General features: G+C 41.6%; 2 protein-coding genes across 3 annotated transcripts in view; one reads left to right on the forward strand and one right to left on the reverse strand.

The window, feature by feature from the left end:
* The window catches only part of LOC139454435 (acid phosphatase type 7-like), a 40085-nt gene extending 22130 nt beyond the window's left edge, over positions 1-17955 (forward strand). Inside the window, exons 4-9 of the mRNA XM_071236136.1 lie at positions 861-1010; positions 2850-2925; positions 4835-4955; positions 7532-7729; positions 10174-10370; positions 11537-17955. Coding sequence (XP_071092237.1) covers positions 861-1010; positions 2850-2925; positions 4835-4955; positions 7532-7729; positions 10174-10370; positions 11537-12069 — 1275 coding nt within the window. The 3' untranslated portion in view covers positions 12070-17955. The remainder of the gene's footprint in view (positions 1-860; positions 1011-2849; positions 2926-4834; positions 4956-7531; positions 7730-10173; positions 10371-11536) is intronic.
* A 6853-nt stretch (positions 17956-24808) lies between these two features.
* On the reverse strand, positions 24809-27485 carry LOC139454436 (uncharacterized). 2 transcript variants are annotated; one of them, XM_071236137.1, is made up of 4 exons: positions 27280-27485; positions 26532-26573; positions 25678-26254; positions 24809-25482 (listed from the first exon to the last, which is right to left on the reverse strand). In XM_071236137.1, the coding sequence occupies exons 3-4, from the start codon at positions 26236-26238 to the stop codon at positions 25069-25071; spliced, it is 975 nt and encodes a 324-aa protein (XP_071092238.1). In that variant the 5' UTR covers positions 26239-26254; positions 26532-26573; positions 27280-27485; the 3' UTR covers positions 24809-25068. The 2 variants fall into 2 exon arrangements, with proteins under 2 accessions (XP_071092238.1, XP_071092240.1); XM_071236139.1 differs by lacking the exon at positions 26532-26573.
* Positions 27486-27989: the final 504 nt, after the last annotated feature.

Here is a 27989-nt window from a genome sequence, read left to right on the forward strand (position 1 = left end):
CATAATGTGTGAAATGTTTACTTTTAGTGTATCCAGTGACCCAGTAAATTCCTGCATGATTAAACGACCACACACGCACGCACGCACGCACGCACGTCGCTATATAAGTGCAATAATCTTCGACGCGACAGTAAACCCCATTTGACCTGCCCAAATTGGGTGGATGCTCATAACGTCAGTCACTGAATTGTTGGTCCAGATTCATTTATTTACAGACTGCCTTCATATAGCTGGAATATAGCTGAGTGCGGCGTTAACCAACAAATGGACAAACAAACAACAACAAAGTACATTGCCTGCCATCAGACAATCTGTAGAGCAGACAACCACAAGGCTGTCAACCATGTTGCACATGTCAGCAAACAAGAAACATTGTCAGTTGTGTGACACAAGCTGAGCACACTCACTCACTCACTCACTCACTCACTCACTCACTCACTCACCCCTTTTCTCTGGATTTGCTTATGGTTCGCTTGTTCTCAGTGAAAGCCTATGTTCCCTACAAGGGTACAATGTGTGAAGTCCATTTTTGGTGCCCCCTGACAAGAAATTGCTGGAATATTGCTAACAGAGGCATAAAACCAGCCAACTCACTCATTCATTCAATGGGTCCTCATATGAGGTGATATGTTGTGTGTCTTCTTGGGCTACCTTGAAGTTACCTGAATATGGACATGATATTCGACATCAGGTGTTGTTTCCTACCCCTTGTGTTAATACCAATGTAGATTCCAACATAGTTCCCAGCTCATGATGTCAATCACTGGATTGTCTGGTCCAGACTCGATTATGTACATACTGCTATCATGTAGTTGGAATATTGCAGCTTTAAACAACAAACAAATAAAACATCTTTCCAGGACTGGTCGCCTATGTTCCTGGTGTACGGAGACCTTGGTATCCACTCCTACACCATCCCCTCACTCACACAGGAAGCGCTGACCGGGGACTACACGGCTGTGCTGCACGACGGGGACTTTGCCTACAATTTGCATGATAAAGGGGGAACGGTAGGTTGCCATGGATTGTGATTGAGAAAATATTATGATCGTGATATCTCACAAATAGAATGTACAGTTTTAAGGACAAATATTTGAGTGAAGTGTTTGTTTTTCAAATTAATGTCAAATCTTCAAAAACTGGCCTTGATCTATAACTTCAATGAATGAAATATGGATTTTATGGCATCACAACCACAGGTATTTGCTAGTGAATGCAGTAGGAACACTTTCACATAATTATGTGTGACGGAAGGAAGTAGGGGCATCATGATTCGCCAATGTATCACTGCTTCGCCAATTTTCACTGCGACTGAAGACCCTCCTATGCAAGTATCATGATTGAAGTGTTCATTATGTATCAATTTCTAAAAGTATTATTTCTGAAATTTTGCAATAACTCTGATACCTAAGCTTGTCTTGCCTTACTATCTATCATGAGACAATGAACTATATGTGATTGCATCATATGTGCAAGGTTACACAACTCGATTAATAGCAACATCAGCAGGTTCGTAACAGTGTAGGTAGGAACACTTCCACCCGTTTGTAACAGTGTAGGTAGGAACACTTCCACCCGTTTGTAACAGTGTAGGTAGGAACACTTCCATCTGTGTGTAACACTGTAGGTAGGAACACTTTCACTTGTTTGTAACACTGTAGGTAGGAACACTTCCACCCGTTTGTAACACTGTAGGTAGGAACACCTCCATGTGTTTGTAACACTGTAGGTAGGAACATTTCCACCCGTTTGTAACACTGTAGGTAGGAACACTTCCATCTGTGTGTAACACTGTAGGTAGGAACACTTCCACCTGTGTGTAACACTGTAGGTAGGAACACTTCCATCTGTGTGTAACACTGTAGGTAGGAACACTTCCATCTGTGTGTAACACTGTAGGTAGGAACACTTCCACCTGTTTGTAACACTGTAGGTAGGAACACTTTCACCTGTTTGTAACACTGTAGGTAGGAACACTTCCACCTGTTTGTAACACTGTAGGTAGGAACACTTTCACTTGTTTGTAACACTGTAGGTAGGAACACTTTCACTTGTTTGTAACACTGTAGGTAGGAACACTTTCACTTGTTTGTAACACTGTAGGTAGGAACACTTCCACCCGTTTGTAACACTGTAGGTAGAAACACTTCCATCTGTGTGTAACACTGTAGGTAGGAACACTTTCACTTGTTTGTAACACTGTAGGTAGGAACACTTCCACCCGTTTGTAACACTGTAGGTAGGAACACTTCCACCTGTGTGTAACACTGTAGGTAGGAACACTTTCACTTGTTTGTAACACTGTAGGTAGGAACATTTCCACCCGTTTGTAACACTGTAGGTAGGAACATTTCCGCCTGTGTGTAACACTGTAGGTAGGAACACTTCCACCTGTGTGTAACACTGTAGGTAGGAACATTTCCACCTGTGTGTAACACTGTAGGTAGGAACACTTCCACCTGTGTGTAACACTGTAGGTAGGAACACTTCCATCTGTTTGTAACACTGTAGGTAGGAACACTTCCACCTGTGTGTAACACTGTAGGTAGGAACACTTCCACCTGTGTGTAACACTGTAGGTAGGAACATTTCCACCTGTGTGTAACACTGTAGGTAGGAACACTTCCACCTGTGTGTAACACTGTAGGTAGGAACATTTCCACCTGTGTGTAACACTAGGTAGGAACACTTCCACCTGTGTGTAACACTGTAGGTAGGAACACTTCCATCTGTGTGTAACACTGTAGGTAAGAACACTTCTATCTGTTTGTAACACTGCAGGTAGGAACACTTCCACCTGTTTGTAACACTGCAGGTAGGAACACTTTCACCTGTGTGTAACTCTTCAGGTTGGGGACACGTTCATGCGGCTGATACAAGGGATATCCTCACAGGTTCCCTACATGACGGCAGTGGGCAACCACGGTAAGTAACAAGCAGGTGTGGGTAGATTGTTGACTGTAGGTGTGGTTGGCTTGCAAGTGTGGTGGCTGTCAGGGGGCACAAGCAGGTGGGTGTGGGTGGCTACCTGGGGGTAGTATCAGGTGGGTGTGGGTGGCTACTTGGGGACAGTAGCAGGTGGGTGTGGGTGGCTACCTGGGGGCAATAGCAGGTGGGTGTGGGTGGCTACCTGGGGGCAGTAGCAGGTGGGTGTGGGTGGCTACCGGAGGCAATAGCAGGTGGGTGTGGGTGGCTACCTTGGGGCAGTAGCAGGTGGGTGTGGGTGGCTACCTGGGGACAGTAGCAGGTGGGTGTGGGTGGCTACCTGGGGACGGTTACAGGCCGGCAAAGCCACATTTCGAAAATAGATAGCCCAAATTGATGTGGCTCTCGCGGCAATGGTTATGGTTGCGTGATTGTATAATGTGGCTCTGGCGGCTATGCTGTCAAAACATGCTTTGTGATTCTAACAGGTTACCGTATATAACAAAACAAGTCTTGTTTTCTCAATTTTTATACAACAATGATAACATATTCATCAAAACTTTACATTGATGAATATGAATAGCATATGAATATCATAATGGATTTAATGTCATTACTGCAGATGAAGGAGGTCGCCCACGTGGTCGCCCACGTGACCACTGGTATGCCACCCTTCCAGGTGAGTGTTGGTACGGTGGCCTTGGTTTTCGAAATGGTTCCAAATCTCTGGCATGAAGGCCCCTCCTTGAACTAAACTGGTTGTCACGTAGTCCATGAAGGCAGTCACTTTAGGGCCAGCAGGAGAGTCAGCAATGGCATCAAGCCACACATCATCCACTTTGTCACGAGGTACTAGAGGGAGGGCAGCAGCTCTTCTCACCAGCTTCTTCACCTCCTCATCTTCCTTATAGTCCATCACCAGACCTTCTTTCTGCACCACGCTTTGTAATTTAAATGTGGGACAATCATTTAAAGGTATCTCTAAAGAACACCACGCTTAGTAATTTAAATGTGGGACACTCATATAAAGGTATCGGTAATCAGATTAATTAATTACCTGCTAGAATAGGTGAAATGCACTCAGCTGAAAATGTGGCTTTACCGGCAATAGCCATTTCTGAAATGTGGCTCTCCCGGCTAGACACCCCTGGGGACAGTAGCAGGTGGGAGTGAGTGGCTACCTGGGGGCAGCTGCAGGTTGGTGTGGGTGGCTACCTGGGGGTAGTATCAGGTGGATGTGGGTGACTACCAGGGGGCACAAGCAGGTGGGTGTGGGAGGCTACCTGGGGGCAGTAGCAGGTGAGTGGGAGTGGCTACCTGGGGGTAGTATCAGGTTGGTGTGGGTGGCTACCTGGGGGTAGTATCAGGTGGATGTGGGTGGCTACCAGGGGGCACAAGCAGGTGGGTGTGTGTGGCTACCTGGAGGCAATAGCAGGTGGGTGTGGGTGGCTACCTGGGGACAGTAGCAGGTGGGTGTGGGTGGCTACCTGGGGGCAGTAGCAGGTGGGTGTTCGTTACACCATCTGAGCTGATACCAGAATGTGTCTGTTGTTTATATAGCCTTCATGGCTTCAATCACTCTTTTCCATGTTCCACATAAGCAAACCTTCTCCCATGTTAACAGTGCCAGGTTTAAAAAATTGCTCAACATTTTAAAAGGTATTGATTTTAGTCATTTATAAGAAGATTTTACACAGGAAAAAGAATGAAACAAACTGAAACATCAATATGAGTATGATTATAGCTGTTTTGTCTTCATGAATACAATTTACAATTAATATTTTGCAGTTTAACCAGATTAACTATTTGCTATGTTCACTTTTGTAGACTAAGGACCTATCATTGGTAATGGCGCCATTATGTTTGGATATTTGAATTTCCACATTGTTCAATTGCCTTGGTTTTTCAGAAATCAATGATGACACATTCTCACACTATCGCCACCGTTTCTCTATGCCTGGATCTGATTGGCCAATTCCTGTAGATAAGATGTGGTACAGCATTGATGTGGGACCCGTGCACTTCATCAGGTGGGACCCCATGGGGATTTGGGGTAGAATAGGTCCTAGCAACCCGTGCTGGTTGTAGGAGTTGGTGGGGGACCGGGAGTGTCAGCTTGGGTGCCTTGGGTGATTGCGTGTACCCCATTGGCTTGTATCGTTGCTCACAATATCAATCACTGGTCTAGACTTAACTATTTTCAGACTGCTGTCATAAAGCTGGCATCCTGGTGACTGAGGCATTAAATAACACTCAAACAAAAAAAAAAAGCATGCACTGTGACTCAAAAACAAACCTACCCATAAGATCCGGGGTAGAAAGGTCTTCAGCATCCCATGCTTGCCGTAAAAGGCAACTATGCTTGTTGTAAGAGGTGACTCATGGGATCGGGTGGTCAGGCTCACTGAATTGGTTGATGATGTTGATGTCATCGTATCCTTATTGGGTGCGACCGCCTCTGTTGTCTTGTGGTAGAGTGTCCGCCCAGAGAGCGTAAGGTCCGGTGTTCGATCTCCAGGCCGCGTCATACCAAAAGACGTTAAAAGATGGTACTTGTTGCTACCCTGTCTGGCGCTCAGCATTAAAGGGCTAAAACAAGGACTGGTCGGCTCTGACTCAGACTACTGTGTCTGAGTGGGGTATTCATGTTAAACTGCAGCAGGGTATCTCAGTAGGCTAGCACTATAAATAGGCATCAGTCTGGACAAGCACACGCACGCGCACTCACACACTCACCCACGCACGCACGCAAGTAAGTACGTCGCCATATAAGTGCAATAATCTTGGACGCGACAGTAAACCCCATTTGACCTGCCCAAATTGGGTGGATGCTCATAACATCAGTCACTGGATTGTTGGTCCATATTAATCTATTTACCGACTGCCGTCTTATAGCTGGAATATTGCTGAGTGCGGCCTTAAACGACAATCTGTAGAGCAGACAACCACAAGGCTGTCAACCATGTTGCACATGTCAGCAAACAAGAAACATTGTCAGTTGTGTGACACATGCTGAGCAATTCTCGGGTTGAGCACTTACTGGCATTTCTCTTGCTGGAACCAGGCCATGCTTTGTGTCATTGGTTAAAAATAGTGACTACATCATGTATGGTCACATGGTATGGAGGAATGTAGTGTATGCAAACTCATGACATATTGACAATGCTATATGATTACTGTACTAAAACAAAACCTAGACTTGTTCAGGTAAAAAATATCCTGCGCTTAAAGGTCACGTTTACAATATGGCTGGATTGGACTGATCTGGACTGAATGCGTGTTGAAAGGAGATTGTTTGTAGAGTGTTGTTTTTTGACAAATTAACCTCCATAAAAGGGCCTGTTTCGAGGTCACTTACAAATCAGACTGGACTTGTAGATTCAGAAGAAAAGAAGGCATTGTCAGTGTGTATTGATTTACTTCTGTATTGATGTACTACATGCATAAGTGATGATCTTGGTATATTTTCTGAGTGACTATTGGATTCAGATTTCTACAAAATACATCTGCCTATGTGTTGATTCTTGTCTTTAGCATAGTGGTCTCAAAACACACAAAATACAATTCTGGTTAACACAAAATACATCTGCCTATGTATCGATTCTTGTCTTTAGCATAATGGTCTCAAAACACACAAAATACAATTCTGGTTAACACAAAATACATCTGCCTATGTGTCGATTCTTGTCTTTAGCATAATGGTCTCAAAACACACAAAATACAATTCTGGTTAACACAAAATACATCTGCCAATGTGTCACTCTTGTCTTTAGCATAATGGTCTCAAAACACACAAAATACAATTCAGGTTAACACAAAATACATCTGCCAATGTGTCACTCTTGTCTTTAGCATAATGGTCTCAAAACACACAAAATACAATTCTGGTTAACACAAAATACATCTGCCTATGTGTCGATTCTTGTCTTTAGCATAATGGTCTCAAAACACACAAAATACAATTCTGGTTAACACAAAATACATCTGCCAATGTGTCACTCTTGTCTTTAGCATAATGGTCTCAAAACACACAAAATACAATTCTGGTTAACACAAAATACATGTGCCTATGTATCAATTCTTGTCTTTAGCATAATGGTCTCAAAACACACAAAATACAATTCTGGTTAACACAAAATACATCTGCCTATGTGTCGATTCTTGTCTTTAGCATAATGGTCTCAAAACACACAAAATACAATTCTGGTTAACACAAAATACATCTGCCAATGTGTCATTCTTGTCTTTAGCATAATGGTCTCAAAACACACAAAATACAATTCAGGTTAACACAAAATATTTAGGCTGTAGCCATAAAGTAGACTTGTAAAATATGAAGAAGGCTTGCAACTTTGTTAACAAGCTCTCATGGCCAGTGAACTTTGGAAAATAATATATAGCCTGGCAGCTATTTGTTTGCTGCGCCAAAGGGCACATAATATATCATGATATGTATCATATTGTGGCTGATTAGGATATGTATCTATACGCGAGGTACGAATATCAAGACACACCTAATAGCTTGATCAAGCTCTCATCCCTAGCACAGGATTGTAAGACTTTTCAATAAAACTTGTAACATATGAGAATTGTGCTTTGTTTTCAGCTATTCGACAGAGGTGTTTTTTACTCTTGACAAGAAGTATGTTGGCAAGCAGCATGATTGGCTAATTCAGGATCTCAAACAAGCCAATGAGAATCGAGCTAACTGTCCATGGGTGGTAGCCTATGGACACCGTCCAATGTACTGCTCCAATGATGATGAGGATGACTGCACCAAGCCGGACTCCCTGGTCCGAGCAGGGTAAGTTCAGACAGACAGACAGACAGACTCAAGACAGCAGCGTAAGCTCACACATGTACACACTCAGAAAGGGTGAGAGAGTGGGTGGATGAGTGGGTGGATGTGTGAGTGAGTAAATGAACACACTCAGATAGAACAACAGGTAAACTGGGTGAGTGAAGTCATGCATTCATTCAGATAACGAAGAGGTGAGTGAGTGAGTGAGTGAGTGATTTACACAGTTAGATATGGATACAGGTAAACAACTGAGTGATTCTGTGTAAGCTCACTCACTTCCATGACGACAGGTAACCTGTGTGAGTGAGTGGGTGTTTGTAAACACCATAGCAGTATTCCAGCTCCAGGAGTCTGTAAATAATCAAGTCTAGGTCAGACAGACTGCAAGTATTTTTGGGTGAACAAAAGTCATTTCCCTGTGGAAACAAACAAACTAAGTAAAAAACAAGTTTTATTTATTACATGATACATGTATCTGGCCCTGTTGTCGTCAGATGTTGCACACCAGACATATTTTTATCATATAATGGATAGTGTTATTGAGATACCATTCCAATAAACATCATATCATGACCCAATAAATATGCAAATTAGGTCACCATGGTGACCTAGCAGGATCATTTTTCAAGGCCCATGCATCGATGTAATGCTTTCTTACTCTCCCAATAAACCCACTGACCAGTGTTGCCATACGTTTAGATAGGGGTTTCCTGCGTATGTGTTGCCATCTTCCTGAAGCAAGGGAGTTACCTGACTATAAAAGTCCAGTTTCCACCCTTGACAAACTAGGCTGGAATGATGGAGTTATATTTTGGCTGGACTAACAAGTCTATGCTTAGTCCAATCAAAATCACAAATCAACATCCGGTTCGTAAACAGCAGTGTAGATTTCGGTCGATTGCAAGATTTGTCAAATCATGTGTACCGTCAACTTAGCATCAACAGATATTTTCTAAATCTTTTCATATTTCTAATCAAGGTGCTCATGTGATTTGATGCAGTTCACAAAGTAAGGCCCCTTTCATAACAATATGGATCTTGATTGCCGATCAGATCATCTTCACTGGGCGCTGTCATTTTGTCTGAAGCAAATGCAAGTGTCATGAGAAGTGGAATTTCATTGGTCAATAGGAGAGACATAGAATGGGACATAACTCATACTAGCCACTGGGGCGCTACGATTGAACCCTGAAATTCCAGCCTTGTTCGGAAAGGGTGGAAACTGGACTTTTACAGTCAGTTACTTCCCTTGCCTCGAGAAGATGAGGTGTTTCTAAATGGCTGTAAATCATTTGGTGCCATAGGATAAATAGGGTGGTTCACACAAACTCTGTCTTCATATGCAGTTTGTAATGCTAATTGATGGAGTGACATTATGTGTTTCTGCATTATAAATGTCATATGTTAGGAATGCAATATATTTATTATGCTCTCATAAAACAGCTTTATACCTGATATGAGAAAATTCCCATTTAGAATGTCCTCTAATAATCGTCTATGGATTTTTAAAAGCACAAGGATACAGAGAGACATTATATAATACTTATCACCGTATCTGACCCACAATGTTATATGATGTTATAGTTGACTTGAAATATAAACTGCACATAATTTCAATTTGACGAACAAGGAATACCGTATTCGACGTAATAAGCGCCCCGCTCTAATAAGCACCCATGGCGATATTTGCTAACATATTGGCTAGTGAACAATCCCAATTAGCACCCCTTCCGATTGATCAATGTACACAAGACTTATTTATTCGCGTATAATACGCATGTGTTATATGCACCCTTAATTATGGGCAATTAAATTCTGTAAAAATATATCTCTCGTATATAAACATTTCTGGCTGTCAGCATAAACCACGAAATTTATCTTTCAAATCTGTTTTTTTTTCACCAAAATAATATTCTAATAAGAGCCCACTATTTCTAATTTTGAGGTGAGGTGAGGTGAGGTGAGGTGAAATGGGGTTTAACGTCGCGTCCAAGATTATTGCACTTATATAGCGACGTGCATGCACGTGTATGTGTGTGTGTGGCTGCTTGTACTAGTCCGGACTGATGCCGATTTATAGTGCTAGCTCACTGAGATACCATGCCGCAGTTTAACATGAATACCCCACTCAGACACAGTATACTGACTCCGAGCCGACCAGTCCTTGTTTTAGCCCCTTAATGCCGAGCGCCAGACAGGGTAACAACAAGTACAATCTTTTAACGTCTTTTTGTATGACGCGGCCCGGGATCGAACCCTGGACCTTCCGCTCTCCGGGCGGACGCTCTACCACAAGACCACGGAGGCGGTCTCTAATTTTGAGAGCGCCCTGGGCGCTTGTTACATCAAATACGGTAGTGTGTAAATCACAAACATTCTTGCATTACGTAATATTTTTTTTCAGATATGTTATGAAATGAATCTGACATATTCTTACTGATTTCCAGATTGGAGGACATTTTCTACCACTTCGGAGTGGACATCGTTCTCCAGGCTCATGAACATTCCTACGAGCGTCTGTGGCCTCATTACAAGGGTGTGGTCATTGCCAACAACTACACCAACCCTGGGGCTCCCGTACAGCTGATCACCGGTGCAGCAGGCAGCAAACATGGGCTGGACCTCATGGCTAACAGGACTGATGGTAAGTGTAGGGAGCCTTACCACAACATGACAGCTTGGCTGCAAATCATTAGAGTTGTCTCCCTTGTATCAGTCTCTTTCACATGTTACTAGCACAGTAATTCGTTAGCGGGAAATATGTTTTACAAGAAATAGTTATTTTTAGTGTAAGGTCATGGTAATTAAAAAATGTATGTGAGTTGATTATTAGTGAGTGCAAGTGAGTGGGTTATGGGGAATTGAACCGGGGCCTTTGGCATGATCAGCGAATGCTTGAACCACTGGGCTATCCAATTGCTGCTATGCAGTTCCCATTTGAGGAATTATTTATTTTTACGACTGTTATTTTGTGTATTCACAAAAGAAATGTGCAAAAGTCAACATATGTTATACTCTTTGTTCTTCAAGCTATTAACTATTCTGTAAATAATCAAGTCTGGGGCTGACAATCCAGTGATTGATAACATGCACATCAATCCACGCAATTGGGATACGATGACATGCATCAACCAAGTCAGCGAGTCTGACCACCCGATCCCATTAGTCACCTCTTACGACAAGCATAGTCACCTGTTGCAGCAAGCATGAGTTGCTGAAGACCTATGCTCTGCCTGTATCTTCACGGGTCTCTTGTGTGTCATCCTGCTATCCATGACATCATGCTTGTGCTGTCAACCCCTGCTTTTCCAGCAACTGATATTGTGAGCAACACCAAGGCTGACCACATGATCTATTAAGTTGCCTCTTACAAACAGCAAAGGTTGCTATTTACCAGTTCTAACCTGGAGTCCCCACAGGATCATTTTGTCACAGACTATCCTTATTAATCTACAATAGACCCGTGAAGATCCAGGGTAGATTAGGTCTTCAGCAACCCATGCTTGCCGTAAAAGACGACTAACGTGATCGGGTGGTCAGGCTCACTGACTTGGTTGATGCATGTCATCGATCCCAATTGTGTGGATTGATATTAATGATGTCAATCACTGGATTGTCTGGACCGCCGTCATATAGCTGGAATATTGCTGAGTGTGGCATTAAACAACAAACCAAACCAAACCAAAACCAGATCTTCAAAATCGCTGTTATCAGCATTGTACTTATGAGTAATATTTGTCTGTAGGAGGATTCTGATCTTGAATCAAGCATCAGTTCAATTACTAATCAGTTTCATGTGCCTCATTCCAGATCCTTGGTCTGCCTTCAGACGAGACAATGGCTCCCTCAACAGTTATGGCCGCCTGGAGATCGTCAACTCAACCCATGCATTCTGGGAGCAGAAGTCTGCCATGAACCACGAGCTCATGGACTCAATCTGGATCGTGCAAGAAAACCATGGACCCTTCAAGACGGAGGAACTGCCGGCTAATCTCACAAAAGAAATTGAAGAAACCATTGAGGCCACTGGCGGCAAACCGACCTTTTCAGAAACTGAGACGTCAAATACGGACTCTGCAATTGTTGAAGATGATAATAACCAACGCATGGCTATCGGAATTGCATTTGGTTCTCTGGCTGCTGTTGTGCTCATTGTTGTCATAGCCGTGAAGAAATGCCGGCGGAAAAGGAAAGCTGTCCGGAGGTGGGAACAGATGGATTTTAATTATGGGAAAAAGTTCTACTCCCCTGCCAAAGATCTAGACAAAGAGTTAGATAATGATTTTGAGATCGATATGAGTGACGGAACTCTTCCCACAACCAAATTGCTGTCTGATGACTAGCCAATACTTTCCAAAATATGCATAATGTCAAATTGGATTACTAACTTTGTGATGCCTTGTGTTACCATGGTTACAGACTTGGATATTGTAAGGCTGAATTTTCACCATTCCATTGTGAGAAAACATTTTGTGCCTTATTCACCATCATTCCATGCTTTCTCCGAATGACTGTTTTATGTTGTGATGATGTTTTATTGTGTTGTGCATAATATCCATGACATATGCATTGGGTTGTCGTCCTCCACATGCTGTGTTGGTGACATGAGTGGGTTATGACACTGCTCACAGTATTCCACAAGTGATAGTTTCAAGGACACTTTCAAAGACATAGCATAATTGTATAACATGTGTGAGGTACTTTGTTTTTTTGTTATTCAAAAACCTGATTTCTGTTGTAAGATAATGCATACCATGTGACCTGCACCGCGATTTGTAAGGGAATTTCTTATTTATAAAACTAATTTCTGTTGTACAATAATGCTTACTGCATGACCTGTATTGCAAGTGCTTGTATGGAGTGAGTGAGTGCATGAGTATTGTTTAAGGCAGCTCTGCTCCCTATGTCCGCCACTTTTTGCATGACTCTCCCTGAAAAGGCAAAACGCAAAATTATAAAATATCCATTTTTTCATGACCCTTCCCAGGGGCGGTCGGGTAGTCTAGTGGTTTAAGCGTTCGCTCGTCTCGCCGAAGACCCGGGTTCGATTCCCGACATGGGCACAATGTGTGAAGCCCATTTCTGGTGTCCCCCGCCGTGATATTGCTGGAATATTGCTAAAAGCGGCGTAAAACCATACTCACTCACTCACTCATGACCCTTCCCAAGTACAGTCAAGTCTCGTTAATCCGACACTCGTTAATCTGACAATGGGCTTTATCTCACTCTAATGATGGGAACCGATTAAATCAGTGCTATTTAGACTTGTTAATCCGACAATCTTGCACTCCGACTCCAACACACCTAATTTGCAACGAATTACCAAAATCACTCATTAAAGAGTTTTGTTAATCCGACACAGTGATCAGCGTACTCTGTGGTCATCTGCCTGGTAGCCAAACTGTGAAAAAAGTACAGAATGTTTTATATTATTATGGTTCTGGAATGTGAGTTTCATAAGACTCAGGTTTTAAATTTTAAGATCTTACTTTTTTACATATTTTCTATTCAATACCATGCACTGCCCTCAATGTTTGTGGATTGAGGTAAGATTGAAAATAGGATTACAAGTACAGTCCATCCATTTCTTTAGGAAAAGTAAATCAAAGAGGCACTCTTTTTCCCCTTATATCTTCAAAGTCTGTTTTTTTAATATTTAAATATGGTAGGGGGTTTGTGTTCAATGTTGCCCTGTTGATCCGTGAAAGTAATTAGATATAACGGCCTTGAAGTTGTGTACTGTGATGTGTGCCAAGTGAGCAAATAGATGAAGTTTATTGGATGAGTGCCCTTGAATGGTCAGTTGTATGATGTGGTCTGTTTGATACAAGTATAAGACTAGCCTTAGATCATGCTCATGCCCTTCAAGACTGTAACTACATGTGTAACTACAGATGGTGTCAGGTTAAACCATCACACAGACCAGACCCAGATGAATTCTGCTGTAAAATTATCAAATTCTGCAGTAAAATTACCAAAATTTGGTAGTTAAAATTACTAAAATCTGCTGTAAATTCTGCAATAAAATCGTAACTATTTTCTCTTCAATATTTTCCGGTAATACAAACTCTTTTTTTTGTCTTTAAAAATTATAATCTATTGCATTTAGACGCTTCAAGTTTGGTTTAAGATATAAACTTTCTGTAGTCTTTCTGTTCCACACATTTTTAAAAGTGAGAATATATTTTTTTCAATTTATTTTTTTATTGTAGGATTCATATTTCTATTTTTGAATTGCATGTTAATGCTTTCAAGTGCAAAATGTAATAGAAAAGCATGAAAATAATGAAAATTAGTGTATTGGTTAATAAAAATGGAATTCATCCGGGACTGATGGACATGTATCAACAGGTATACAGTGTCAGTCCGAGTGTCAGTCGGGAGATAATGGGAGGAGCCAGCATGTGGAAGCATGACCTGTGTGATAAAGGAGGTGTAGCAGTTTGTATCATTGAAGGGGGGGTCAGGTAGCTTAGTGGTTAAAGCGTTCGCTCATCATGCAGAATGCCCGGGTTCGATTCCTGACATGGGTACAAAGTGTGAAGCCCATTTCTGGGGTCCCCCGCCGTGAAATTGCTGGAATATTGCTAAAAGCGGCGTAAAACCATACTCACTCACTCACTCACTCACTTGTATTATTGAAAAGTCTTCCATGTGTCATACATTCACTGATGTTCTGTTTTTTTCTGTGCAATCGTCCTGTACAGCATTACAGGATTTGACAGTTGGTTGTCAAATATTTCTTGTTCCTTGCTGTAAGATTACAGGGATTTATCTGGTCCTGCTCAGAGGCGGTTTTCATGTGCAGTAAAAAATTTAATTTAGAATTTCCCAATTCCTACAATTTTATAAATTTAACATTAAAAAAATAAATTTATGATGTATATCGCTATTTGTTCCCAATTTTGTGCACACATGGATTCAATGGAGAGTGCAGGGGTGTGTGTCCCCATTCTAGAAGCATACTGATCATGTTTGCATTTAAAAATGGTTTGAAGACATGTTTACCGCAAAATAACAATTATTTGACTTATTAATGTACCATGTCTAGCATCTGTTACATTTCAAGTGCACCAACCCATCATCCCTACCGGCTACCCTTTTAAGAAAGCTGAATCTTTGTGGATCTTGGTTATGTACTGGAATTCCTGCAGTGGTATTTCAGTGGATGTTCAAAGAATTTTAGAGTATTGAAATTTCTATGGTTGCAATTGATTGATATTTTTCAGGTTGGATTTCAGCTTGTTTACTGAAGCTGTATTTGTTCTGCTATCCCATACTATGTTTGTTGGAAAAATGATAAAACAAGTTGGTAGGGTAGGAATATATTCGGGAATATGTTTCATGGTAGTATTCGAATTCATCTCAAGCCGCAGCAAATGACAGTTAAAAATCCATATTTGAATTAAAAATTCTCAATTCCTTTGAATTGACAAAAATAAGAACATTGAAAAAATATTTTCCCAATTTTCCTGCCAAGGGCACTTAGTTTGGAATCAAAGATAAATCCCTTCATTCACAGTGGTGCGTTTCATTAATGCCTCAACTATATTTTGTAGACTGTGACTGTAAGATGACTACCTTTGCCATCTGTGTTTAATGGTGATAATAATTATTTTTTTATTAAAGAAGTAGTAGACCGGCTTCATAATTTAGTTTTTCCCAAATCCTACAATTTTACAAAAGTAAAAAACATTAAAAAATTAAATGTATGATGTATATTGCTATTTGTTCCCAATTTTGTGCACATATGGATTCAATGGAGTGTGCAGGGGTGTGTGTCCCCATTCTCGAAGCATACTGATCATGTTTGCATTTAAAAATCGTTTGAAGACATTATTCAGGTATTCAGGCAGGTATTCTCAATAACTCATCACTGGGGGTATTCTCAATAACTCATCACTGGGGGTATTCTCAATAACTCATCACTGGGGGTATTCTCAATAACCCATCACTGCAGGTATTCTCAATAACTCATCACTGGGGGTATTCTCAATAGCCCCTTACTGTGGGTATTCTCAATAACATCTAGTCTCTGAAATGACACCTCCTACAGTGGTTCAATTATTGGTATAAAATATAAGAAGGAACTGAGAGACTTACATTCTGTCAAATTGAACACATGTATACCTTACATTTCCAAAAGTTATATAGGTGCAATATGTTTCTAAAATATGATGAATAAGAACAGGATTGCTGTGTAAGGTAACAATATTCATTGTGGGAAGTAGTGTATTTGGGGATGAAAATGTTAGAGCCAGTTTAGTCCCATTCATATCTTCAGGTTTCTATTTTGTGTTTTAAAAATTGTTTTGCTCTTTAGGTTAGGATTTAAAGAGAATCAATTTTACTGGTTAAGGAAATTCACCCATGTGGGGAGTCAAACCTGATCCTTAGGCGTGATGAGCAAACACTTTAACCACTACCCCACCAGCCTGTTTCAGTGAGACACAAGATATATGAATGGAGATTCACAACTAATACAGAAGATGAAATCCACTTGTTTCGTGTCTCTATTCACATTAGTTACAATTTACCATATTTCCTATAATAAGTGTCAGCCTCTGATAAAGAGGACAAGTCAAACGATCATATCACTGTGACTATTGCAACCCCTATACCTAACATAAGCTTATTACAGCCGTAGCCCTACAATCGCTGTGTGAAACGGAGCCCTGTCACCTACGGCTAATGATTCCTCCCCATTACATCAGACTGTTTGAATACTTTGAACATATTTACCCGTTTCCTACAAAAAGGTACATCACCGAAGCTTGTTTACTATTGTATGTGTGTACTAAAGATACATCTCACTGATTTTAATCCATAGGAATTCACGAGAATGTTTTGACAATTATACATCTCTTGTTTGTTTCAATGTCTTCCACTGGGTAGCTGTGTATGAAGCATTTGAGAATGTCATCTGTATGTTGCTGTATGTCCCAAGAAATTTCTGTTATGCTTATTTTCTGTAAATTTTCGTTAATATTGACAGAGCCATGTTGTTTGAATGTCTGCTGTGTATTTAATGCAATGATTCATTTCATGCCTATAGACTACACGCCCTGATTATGTGAAATATGTGAAGTGTTGACAAGGTGGAAATTACAAGGTTGTATTGTGAAGATGGTACACATGATAGTCATGTTGTTAGGTTGATACATGCCATAGTCGTGTTGTGAAACGTTTTCACTCCATGGTTGTGTTGTGAAACGTGTAGACTCCATGGTCGTGTTGTGAAACGTGTTGACTCCATGGTCGTGTTGTGAAACGTGTTCACTCAATGGTCGTGTTGTGAAACGTGTTCACTCCATGGTCGTGTTGTAAAACGTGTTCACTCCATGGTCGTGTTGTGAAACATGTTCACTCCATGGTCGTGTTGTGAAACGTGTTCACTCCATGGTCAGGTTGTGAAACATGTTGACTCCATGGTCGTGTTGTGAAACGTGTTCACTCCATGGTCGTGTTGCAAAACGTGTTCACTCCATGGTCGTGTTGTGAAACATGTTCACTCCATGGTCGTGTTGTGAAACGTGTTCACTCCATGGTCGTGTTGTGAAACATGTTGACTCCATGGAACAGACCAAGGTCATTTTGTCAAGATGGAACACTCCATGGTCGTGTTGTGAAGGTGGAACACTCTAGGGTCGTGTTGTCAAGGTGGAACACTCTAGGGTCGTGTTGTGAAGGTGGAACACTCCATGGTCGTGTTGTCAAGGTGGAACACTCCATGGTCGTGTTGTCAAGCTGGAACAAACCAAGGTCATGTTGTGAAGGTGGAACACTCCATGGTCACGTTGTCAAGGTGGAACACTCCAAGGTCATGTTGTCAAGATGGGACACTCCATGGTCGTGTTGTCAAGGTGGAACACTCCAAGGCCGTGTTGTCAAGGTGGAACACTCCATGGTCACGTTGTCAAGGTGGAACACTTCAAGGTCATGTTGTCAAGATGGGACACTCCATGGTCGTGTTGTCAAGGTGGAACACTCCAAGGCCATGTTGTGAAGGTGGAACAGACCAAGGTCATGTTGTCAAGATGAAGCACTCTATGGTAGTGTTGTGAAACGTGTTCACTCCATGGTCATGTTGTCAAGGTGTAACAGACCTAGGTCATGTTGTGAACAGACCTACGTTATGTTGTCAAGATTAAACACTCCGTGGTCCTGTTGTCAAGTGGAACACTCTGTGGTAATGTTGTCAAGGTGGAACACTCTATGGTCCTGTTGTCAAGGTGGAACACCCCATGGTCATGTTGTCAAAGGTGGAACACTCTGTGACCATGTCATAATCCCTATTGCATGACACCCAGTACTATAGTCACAATAATTGCATCTTGCAACATTCCTTGCAAATGGATTTTACCTAAAATTGAAGACTGGACACTTGATTGTTTCCAGAGTGTCTGTAAATATATTCATGTGTGTTGTGCAATAAAACAAATTTTTCATCGATTAATACCAAAATTACATCTCATTAATCAAATTCCACCTTATATTTCATACCAGAGTGATTGGAAACCAGGGAATGTTTGGTGTGTACAACATATCAATTAATAATGATTGAGTGAGTGAATGTTGTTTAATTCCGTAGTCATCAATATAATAGCTATATCACCTTGTGCATCATCTGGACCATGACAACAGTAGTTGATAGAATGGTCCACACCTTCCAGGAACAATCAACCATTTCACACATGGTAATAACCAAATCCCTTCATTAGTCTGAATACCTATGAAGATATGGGATAGAACTTGGTTTTCAGCAACCCATGCTTTCTGTAAAAGGCCACTAACAGGATCGGGTGGTCAGGCTCGCTGACTTGGTTGATGCATGTCATCGTATCCCAATTGCGTGGATCAATGCTCATGATGTCAATCACTGGATTGTCTGGTCCAAAATTGATTATTTTTTTTTACAGACCACCGTCATATAGCTGGAATATTGCTGAGTGCAGCGTTAAACAACATACAAGCATTAATCTGCTATTGTACTGGTGACCTATTCAGTGCTGAAATATATCTAAGAAGAAGCATATGGGAATCGATTTTACCCAAACACACACACTCACGTAAATACATACAAGTAGTTTCTTAGACAATATCAGATTAAGTCGTCCTGTAGCATATTCAAACAAAGAAATGCATCGCAAATATTAGGTTCTGACGCGCACAAACATAACGCACACGCACGTAAATACTTGTACGCATACACACATACAGACAACGCACATAAACACGCCATACATCTTAGTTCAAGGATATGTCAAGGTGAGTCCATTGTTTCAACTAAACTCTGTATCCATGAGTGAGATAGGATCATGACCCGCATCACTCCGGGTCTCCCCCCCCCCCCCCCCCCCTATCAAGCTGACACACCGTGATAAAACTAGAATATTGTTCAAAGAGGCGTGAAACCCAACACTCACTCTTCTTCATAACCCCAGCGCATATCCATAGCATATTCTCAAAGGATAATGTTGCTTTGATCATATATACCCATTGACAGCAGGACATTAATAATAATATAAATAATATCACTCATGATGAAAACAAGGCATTGCACAGTTTTCTTAAAGGAGCCAAGTATGTTGGACATAATCTCATGTCAGTGTTGATTTTGTTGATGGTTCTGTACTACTTAACGGTATTCAAATGAGTGCCAACCAAGGGACGTGCTATATCAAATCGGCCCAGACTCGGCCCAGTTTTATGAGAGGCTATCTGAACGACCACTGCATCCAGTTTATGTGCAATGTGTTGTGAAGATCAACCCTGCAGAGTCCTTCGCAAGGATGAAGTCGACTGTCCTGAAAAGGGAAAAAGAAGGCTTTCCGTTTGCTGCTCAAGACCAGTCACTTCCAGCTCGAAACTGTCAATGTGTGATTTTGCATCAAAATGTAAATATGAAATGTAGAATATGCCATGTTTGTTTGTTTGTTGTTTAACGCCGCACTCAGCAATATTCCAGCTATATGACGGCGGTCTGTAAATATAGTCAATGAGACTGTCCAACACATTGTCAGCTTTGGCACAAACACAGTATCTTAAGCGACATGATGGTGTAGCTCGATCATTTTATTACTGTTTTCGCCATGCTTGTGGTTTTGATACAGAGGTCCATCCATGGTACGACCCGGAATATGTAGAGGGCGTCATGGAATATGATAAATACAATTTTTTTTGGAATAGGCCCGTTTACAGCCTCAGACGTTCCCAAGCCAACAAACCTTGTCCTTTTTGATAAATCCAATGAAATCATTTATATCATTGAATTTTCTGTCTCTTTTTACACTAATGTGATTGACAAGATTCAGGAAAAGCATGGCGAGTATGCGGACCTCGCTTTCGAAATGTCAGGCTTGCATCCCAGGTACCAAGTTGTCCGACTCTCCATTGTTCTCTGTGCCTTAGGTTTGGTACCTCCCGATCTGTTGACTGACATTGGGAGACTACCCGCGTTTGCTACCAGGCCCTTCTGACTATCTGACAAAATGTTCGAACAAACAATTCACATATCTTGACTGACCAGTGAAGCGTAATATTATCTAAATGCATTTTTCAGTGAAAGAGTAAATCACGCCTTGATTCTATCCCCTTTTAATTAATGGACACGTGAAGCCATAATGAAAACCCATTTTTATGCTTTTTACTCAAAGTGTAATGACGTTTAGTGTATGTGGAGTGTAGAAGTCGGATTCAACATATACATTCAGTTTTTCGTTGCATTATATTTTGACTTTTGTATTTTAATCACACTCTCAAATTTGCATTTTCGGGTGTGTAAATACCATCCTTTGTCGGATTGTGGAAGCTAAATGTTGTGTAAACTTCTTCATTTGATGGCATCATACTTTGTTCAAATCATTCGAATTTCATTGTTTATTTTATTTGGCCGAAAACATTAAGAGATGGAGATTTCACAAAAAGGTTTTGTTCTCAAGAATCACAAAGTTTATATAGCTGAACCTTTGAGAGCATTCAAGGCATAATGGTAATGTAATGTCGGTAGACACCGGTGATGTTGCAAAAACAAGTTTTTTCTCTACTTTGCTTAGAAATATTCAAAGAAGAGAGCAAGAATAGTGGAGTCATAAAAGTGCATGAATTGGTTTCCCTGTGAACATGCGGCATGAGTTCGGGAATTGTTTTGTCTACATAGTTGGATCAATAGTACATGCATTGCTTTGCTGATATAGTTTGGTCATGAGTGAAGGAACTGTTTTGCCTATATAGCTGTGTCGTGAGTGCAGAAACTTCACTGCCCATATAAGGTCATGAGGGCAGTATTTGACCCCTAGATGTCGTGGCAGAGCAGGAGCTGCTGAAAGTCAATCTCATGTTTGTTTATTTGTTTGTTTGTTTAACGCCGCACTCAAAATTCCAGCTATATGACGGCGGTCTTTAAATAATCGCGTATGGGCCAGACCTCATGACCTCATGATCCACGGTACTGGCTTTCCCTTGCTCCAGTACAAGTACACATTGTTCCGCCTTGCTTTCCTAGTCATGTTTGTGGGGCGGTCGGGTAGCCTAGTGGTTAAAGCGTTCGCTCGTCATGCCGAAGATCCGGGTTCGATTCCCGACATGGGTACAATGTGTGAAGCCCATTTCTGGTGTCCCCCGCCGTGATATTGCTGGAATATTGCTAAAAGCGGCGTAAAACCATACTCCCTCACTATTCATGTTTGTCTTTTTCGCTGTCGAGGTATGAGGTTACTGTTAGTTCAGCAACTGTGCCCCCAGGAATAAAGATGACAGTCTCTAAGGAACTTTTATTCGAATATAAGTTTGAAAGAAATATTTATAAAACATGTTATGATAAGACAATGTGTTTTCTGTAAAAATGTTATTTATGAGAACAAAAAACATGCACGCAAAGAATAAACATAAAGGCATGGTCAAAGTGCAAAAGATAATGTCAAACATAATACTAGTCTTAAGTATAAACATATAAAACACAGTAAGGCAGTAAATACCTCGGATGCGATTGTTTAGCAACCAGTACTTATTATGCTGCCTGAGACGTCATGATAACGATAATGATTAAGTCAAATGTAAATCGTATACGTCAATACGACGGCGGTCGTAGATAACCGATTCTGAACCAGATAAACCAGTGATTGATATTTTAAGTCCCACGTACGCCTTCGGGATTATTCGCGTTCGGGCATCTACTCATAACACATACTCACAGGCATAGTTGAAAAGTAGGGGAACAGTACATATTAAATCACTGGATATTCTCGTATTTCATTTGCCTCAGGTTGTATCATATCTAAATATGATGAGTGAGTGAATTAAAATTTTACATCGCATCGGCAATATTGCAGCCATATTGCGATGAAAACAAGTTAATTATTTTTAATTACCTGTCGACAAAGGACAGTAAAACATAACATCTTTGATAGGCATTTAGAAGTTGGAGTTCTTAGTAAGGATAAGAACTTATGGATGAACAACTTCTTGCTTGATAACGGTGTTAGAACCTACACCGAAACGTCGCTCTTAATTGTAATAAAGAAGTTGTTCATCCATAAGTTCTTATCCTTACTTAGACAGTAAAACAGTAAACCACTGGCAACCAAAGCTAGGCCACCTAACTGGGGATCACACTAAATATGATGAGGTGATTCCAATTCACATTCTGTCCAGCATTATAATGTTCTTATCAGAAGATATGTAGAAATGTCTTGTAAATAGAGCTTTGAAAGGTAAAGGAACTTTGAGATATGACATTTTCCTTCACCCAAATACATGTTCAAACATCATACCCTTCTGTTATACCCTGAGTGGTTTGTTGCATACTGGGGAGTTGGGATTTTACCCAAAAGTATATTTTCCAAGAAAATCCTTAAAACTACAATTATGCTACAGACTGTTGAGATAAAGTGACATACAGCTACATAGACGATGCCAGGAGTAGAAAGGTTTCAAACTAAACACTACAATTTGTGGTCAGTTGAAACACGAGAAACATTTTGATTCTAATGGCGTGATAATTTTGTCTTGAGATCCAAGAGGACCTCCCTTGGATTCTTGCTTTGCAGTTTTGAAACACACTGTCGATACGAAAGCAGCCTTTTCTTGCCTTCTCTGCACGTCTCGCAGTGTGGGTCGTCATCCATGTGTCTCAGCCAAGCGATTCGGACATGCTTCTCTTTCAAATCGTTGGGTAAACTTTTCAAACATTTGCTGATATCTTGATTGCTTCCACCAGTAAAGATACCACGAAGGTTAGTTAATAGGGGCGTCTTTTTTGGCTCCCCAACATAAATTATTTTTCCCTTCCACTAAACTGTAAACACGCCGCGTTGGGTTTTTGTAAGGTTTCTTTGAAGATGAGAATATGTGACGCCAGAATCCTCAAATAACGTCTTACAACGTTTCTGAAACATACAAGTTAAATATTTGAAGTGCAGCTGATAGAAACCTGTTCAATCAAGTCAATTTCATCCCCCATTCCATAGGCTTGTCGTGTAACAACAAATAACGTACGTATGCACGTGCTTATGTTCAAAGCCTCGGTCGCAGCTAAGATCAAACGTTAGTTAATCATGTTCTCCATCCATCACTGATGCTTACACAATATAAGCCATATAGGAAAGGTTACATTAAAATGAAACCTCACGAATGACAAACTAACTTCTAAAACTTTCTAAAGCTAAAGAGCTAAGTTAACGGGTTGAAATGATACCTGGATTACTGTACGTGATGTACCCTGGTGACTTGGTGAGCCAGTGGGCGACAGTGGTCTTCTCGACGGACCGCGTGGTGGTCGGTCATCACTCCGCCCCGGAGATCCTGCCCCCTCCTCCCCTGGTTCCATCTTGATGATGAGTTCAGGTCGAGGTTCCACCCTCTCATGCTGACCCGCCGGGCACCCGCAATACGTACAGTTGTGTCTGAGGACAGGCTGGGAATACTGAGGACAGTCCTCGGGGCAGTCTCGACACTTCCCCCGAACAACTCCGTACTTGTCTCGGTTGATGTCCGTTAACGTTGTCATGTCTGAAACGTGAACAAATACAATAGGTTTGGCTATTTGTTAGACAGCACGACTCGGAATCGTACAGAAAAAAACAGTTTTAAAAAAGCCGCCATCATGTAGCTGGACTATAACTGGGCTGAATGCAGCTTTAAACAACAAATAACATTAATACTTAAATTTACCACAAACAATATTGTCATTTAGAAATGTAACCGAGTATAATGCTGTTTCAACCAGTCAGCAATGTTATGGCGATAACTGCCTGTGGCCTGTTCCCAATCATGAGTGAGTGAGTGAGTGAGTGAGTATGGCTTTACGCCGCTTTTAGCAATATTCCAGCAATATCACGGCGGGGGACACCAGAAATGGGCTTCACACATTGTACCCATGTCAGGAATCGAACCCGGGTTTTCGGCGTGACGAGCGAACGCTTTAACCACTAGGCTACCCGACCGCCCCGTTCCCAATCATACCAGGTCAAGACAAACTAAATTTGGACGACAGCATGCATATGAATCACACAATATGACTGCCATGACGAAATCACCAATGTCACACAATATAACACCCTTATCCCTCACCTTTCGTAAGTGTATGTTCGAGACAGGTTATTGTTTATGGTTAACTCATTATTCTATAAGGGGGCACGGGTGGCCCAGTCGTCTAAGGCGCCGCGATTCGCTGTGCAGAGTTGCGTCCCTTGGACACGCCAGAAACCCATGATTGTGGGTTCGAATCCCGGTTCGCCCCGATTATGTTTCTAGGTTTGTCAGCACCATACCCGTGCTCGTGGGTTTCACCGAAGTGGTAAACGTCTGAGACCTGCATCACTTCGGGCTTTCCTCCCACATTAAGTTGACACGCCGCGCTATAACTGGAATACTGTTAAAAGCGGCGTTAAACCCAACTCACTCACTATTATTCTATAAAAAAAATCTTATCTTTTAAACCTATACCAATGGTCTGTCGTTCGCTCGTCACGTTGAAGCTCTTTATTCGATTCCCCACAGGGATACAATGGGTGGAACCTATGTCTAGTGTCTATCGCCGTGATATTGCTAAAAGCGACGTTTAACTCAATTCACTCACTCACTCTGATAAGCTGCCTGGCTATATTAATAACCAAACATGTCAGTAAAGGTGACGACAACCCTTCTGATGCCATATCAAATAATGACCTCAATAATAACGAAGTTAATCTTGCTTTTGACGAAATCTTTATTCAGCTCAACCAAGTCATATGAAAATAATAGGTGAGACAAAGAAACAGTAATTAACCACAACTTATGCAAATGAGAATACATTTGCCCTATTCAAATTCAAAATGTTCGCAAAGTATCCTTTACTCCGATTTTTAGATTTCCATTTTGTGATCATCTGGGCCAGATTCTGAACAAGAACCCACTCGCTTTGGTCGCGCGATGAAGGGATGGCCCTGCATGTTGCACAGTGGCTTTCTTCCTTCCATTCTTTCAAAACACTTAAGGTAGCTGCAATTACAGGCATGTTTGATGCTAATATCAAGCCAAAACACTGTTATAAATTTCTCTTTGTGTTCTTCGTGTAGGGTGCTTAGATATGCTCCAATGTGTTGTTTGTCCATTCCTTTGAAATGTCTCCTCAGTGCTCTTCTGACTGATGCACTCTCGGCATTGCCTACATAGATTGTCCGACCATTCTCGGCAATTTTGTATGAGCCATTTAGTGCTTCTGGGGGTTCAGTTCCGTAGGCAAGATGGCTCATTCTAAGACGCCAGCAAGATGGTTTCTACAAACAAAGCAAACACTGTGTTTATGACCAAAGTATGTTTGGGTGACTGGGCAAGACTTTTCACAGTGTTGGCTCCGAATTAAGGACTCATCACTTGAAAGGTCCTCAAAAAAGTATTCCGAAACACAATAGTATTTATATCGTTTGTATGATATGTCATAAAAACATCTATTACAAAGTACCAATACATACCGGTCCATCGTAAGGTGCTGGAGCTACGAACACATTGGATGCCTTTATCGGTGTCCTCTTTGGGGTACTGATCTCAGACGCTGTTCGTTTAGGAACTGGACTTAACTGTTCTTTGTCTGGCTTCGCATCTATTGATCTTGGTGCTGCAGTAGAGTGACTATTACCTTCACTAGATCCAATATCTCCATCCTTTCCTGTCATTGATGATACTCGCTTTGTGATGACTGCACCTCTATCATGGGGCTTGACGAAATGTCCATGCGCCAAGTCAGACGGTGCGCGGACTTCCCACGTCTCTTCGAAACATATGTCAGGGGCTCCTTGTTCAAACGCCTCTCCCGTGTGCATCAGACTAACATCCACCGTGGCAGCATCCATTGTGTTCTGAACAGATGATTCACCAGTCTTGCTGGTTGGTGCTCTAACAGTTGGTTGTGGTTGATATTTGACGACGTGAAGGTCCATCTCGTGGTTGCAGTGGTAACATTTCTCTCCCTCTGGTGGCTTCACGTATTCTCTACATCCACAGTGGCGACATCCTGCTCGCCCGATGAATGACATCGTCGACGAATTGCGTCTATGGATATGAACAATCTCATAATTACACATTGCAATCAATTAAAAAAAATGAAAACAGAGACATTGGACATACACCTTCACAAGCAAGCATTTAAAGATCGCTGTATTCATCGATCACAAAACTGCATCTTTGAAATATTCAATGTAACTGTGAGACTGTAGCATATACTGGCCTGTATTATAATAACAATAGCAACAGCAACAACAACAATTATAATAATAAACAGTAACAATATCAGTGGTATTTGAATGAAACAAAATAGGTTTATTATTACCTGTATGAATGACTGTCCAAATTTAATCGTCTTCTTTGAGGACTGAATGAAAAAAGGGGGAATCGCGTCAGACTCTTACCTCGGAAAATTCCAACCGTATGACACTTAAAATCACCAATCGCTTTAAAAAAAATATAATATGACCGGTGCTAACTCGTTTGGGGTCGAACTGAATCTTGTCCGTGAAAAACTGCACAAAACAGACTTGCTTCCCTTTCACTGATGTGTAATACAATTCGGAGACGGATCCCGAATTATGAAATAAGAGAGCAATCCACAGTTCACACTCGTTGCTGAGTGCAGCGTTAAACAACAAACATGCCACTGATTTTAAGGAAATTCGCTTCAGACGCCAACCCAGAGTTGCCTCCCCTGCATTGTCAAAGTTTATTCAATGTCTGTTTTGGGGTAACACAGAGCAATGTAAGTGGCTTCGAGATGAGGTCAACCTACTAGTGTTTCAAAAGTATACAGTGTCATGTAGAGAAGAAAACACATGACAGGACACGTTCACACACACACACACACTCTCTCTCTCTCTCTCTCTCTCTCTCTGTCTCTCTCTCTCTCTCTCTCTCTCACTCTCTCTCTCTCTCTCACACACACACACACACACACACACTCACACACACACACACCATTAATCTGCCGAGGCAACTGTTCTACCTCCCTATGTTCTTCTACCTCTATCACTCGCACTGTCTCGGATACCAACAAACGTAGATAACAGCAATTATATATGTCTTACCTGTGGAACGTGAGGGGTGTGTCTGGGTGCTGATGTCGGAATCTCAGATGTCTGCACACTGCGTCACCTACATCCGGCGGTATCACTGTGCATCTGACCTACATACAGGCGTCAGTGTTCTGGCAAATCTATTTTCACTTTCGTTGTGATAAATTCTTAGTAGTGCAGCCCTGCATAACGATAACTCATTCAGTCTTCAACGGAGGTATGCCGTCAACAACAGCCACCCTGTGATATAAGGGTCTAGGAAAAAACGCCGATCGTGCGTGTATGCATGGAGATGTTGCAAGACATGTGCTTAGTTAATGGGGGTTTTAACAGTGCGACTATATATAGCGACACGTATGCATATGTGTATTGGTGCGTGGGTGTGCGTGCATGCGTGCGTGCGTGCGTGCGTGCGTGCGTGCGTGCGTGCTAGTCGGGCCTAATGCCGTATAATAGTGCACTAGCCCGCAGAGTGCCAGTCAGGGTAACAACAAGTACCATCTTTTAATGCGATCTCTGGGCAGACGCTCTATACACTAGACCACGGAGGCTGGTGGCAAGTGTTTTAAGAAACAGAAAGGGGAATATCTCACATCGCCAAGGTTAGCTGAGTACCCTATACAGATACAGGACTATACTGAGTTTAGTAACTCATAACCCGCCATTAGGGGGCGGGTGGCCCAGTCGTCTACGGCGCCGCGATTCGCTGTGCAGAGTTGCGT

The sequence above is a fragment of the Haliotis cracherodii genome, unplaced genomic scaffold, assembly GCF_022045235.1.
Source record: "Haliotis cracherodii isolate W230 unplaced genomic scaffold, xgHalCrac1.p SCAF_10, whole genome shotgun sequence".
Lineage (NCBI taxonomy): Eukaryota > Metazoa > Mollusca > Gastropoda > Lepetellida > Haliotidae > Haliotis > Haliotis cracherodii.

What these genes read in the sequence shown, in the direction of transcription:
- LOC139454436 (XM_071236139.1), bottom strand. Translation starts at nt 26,238, where the DNA reads ATGTCATTCATCGGGCGAGCAGGATGTCGCCACTGTGGATGTAGAGAA. An exon ending in CAGCACCTTACGATGGACCG is followed by an intron (nt 25,483 to 25,677) that starts GTATGTATTGGT and finishes CTTTGTTTGTAG; the next exon opens with AAACCATCTTGCTGGCGTCT.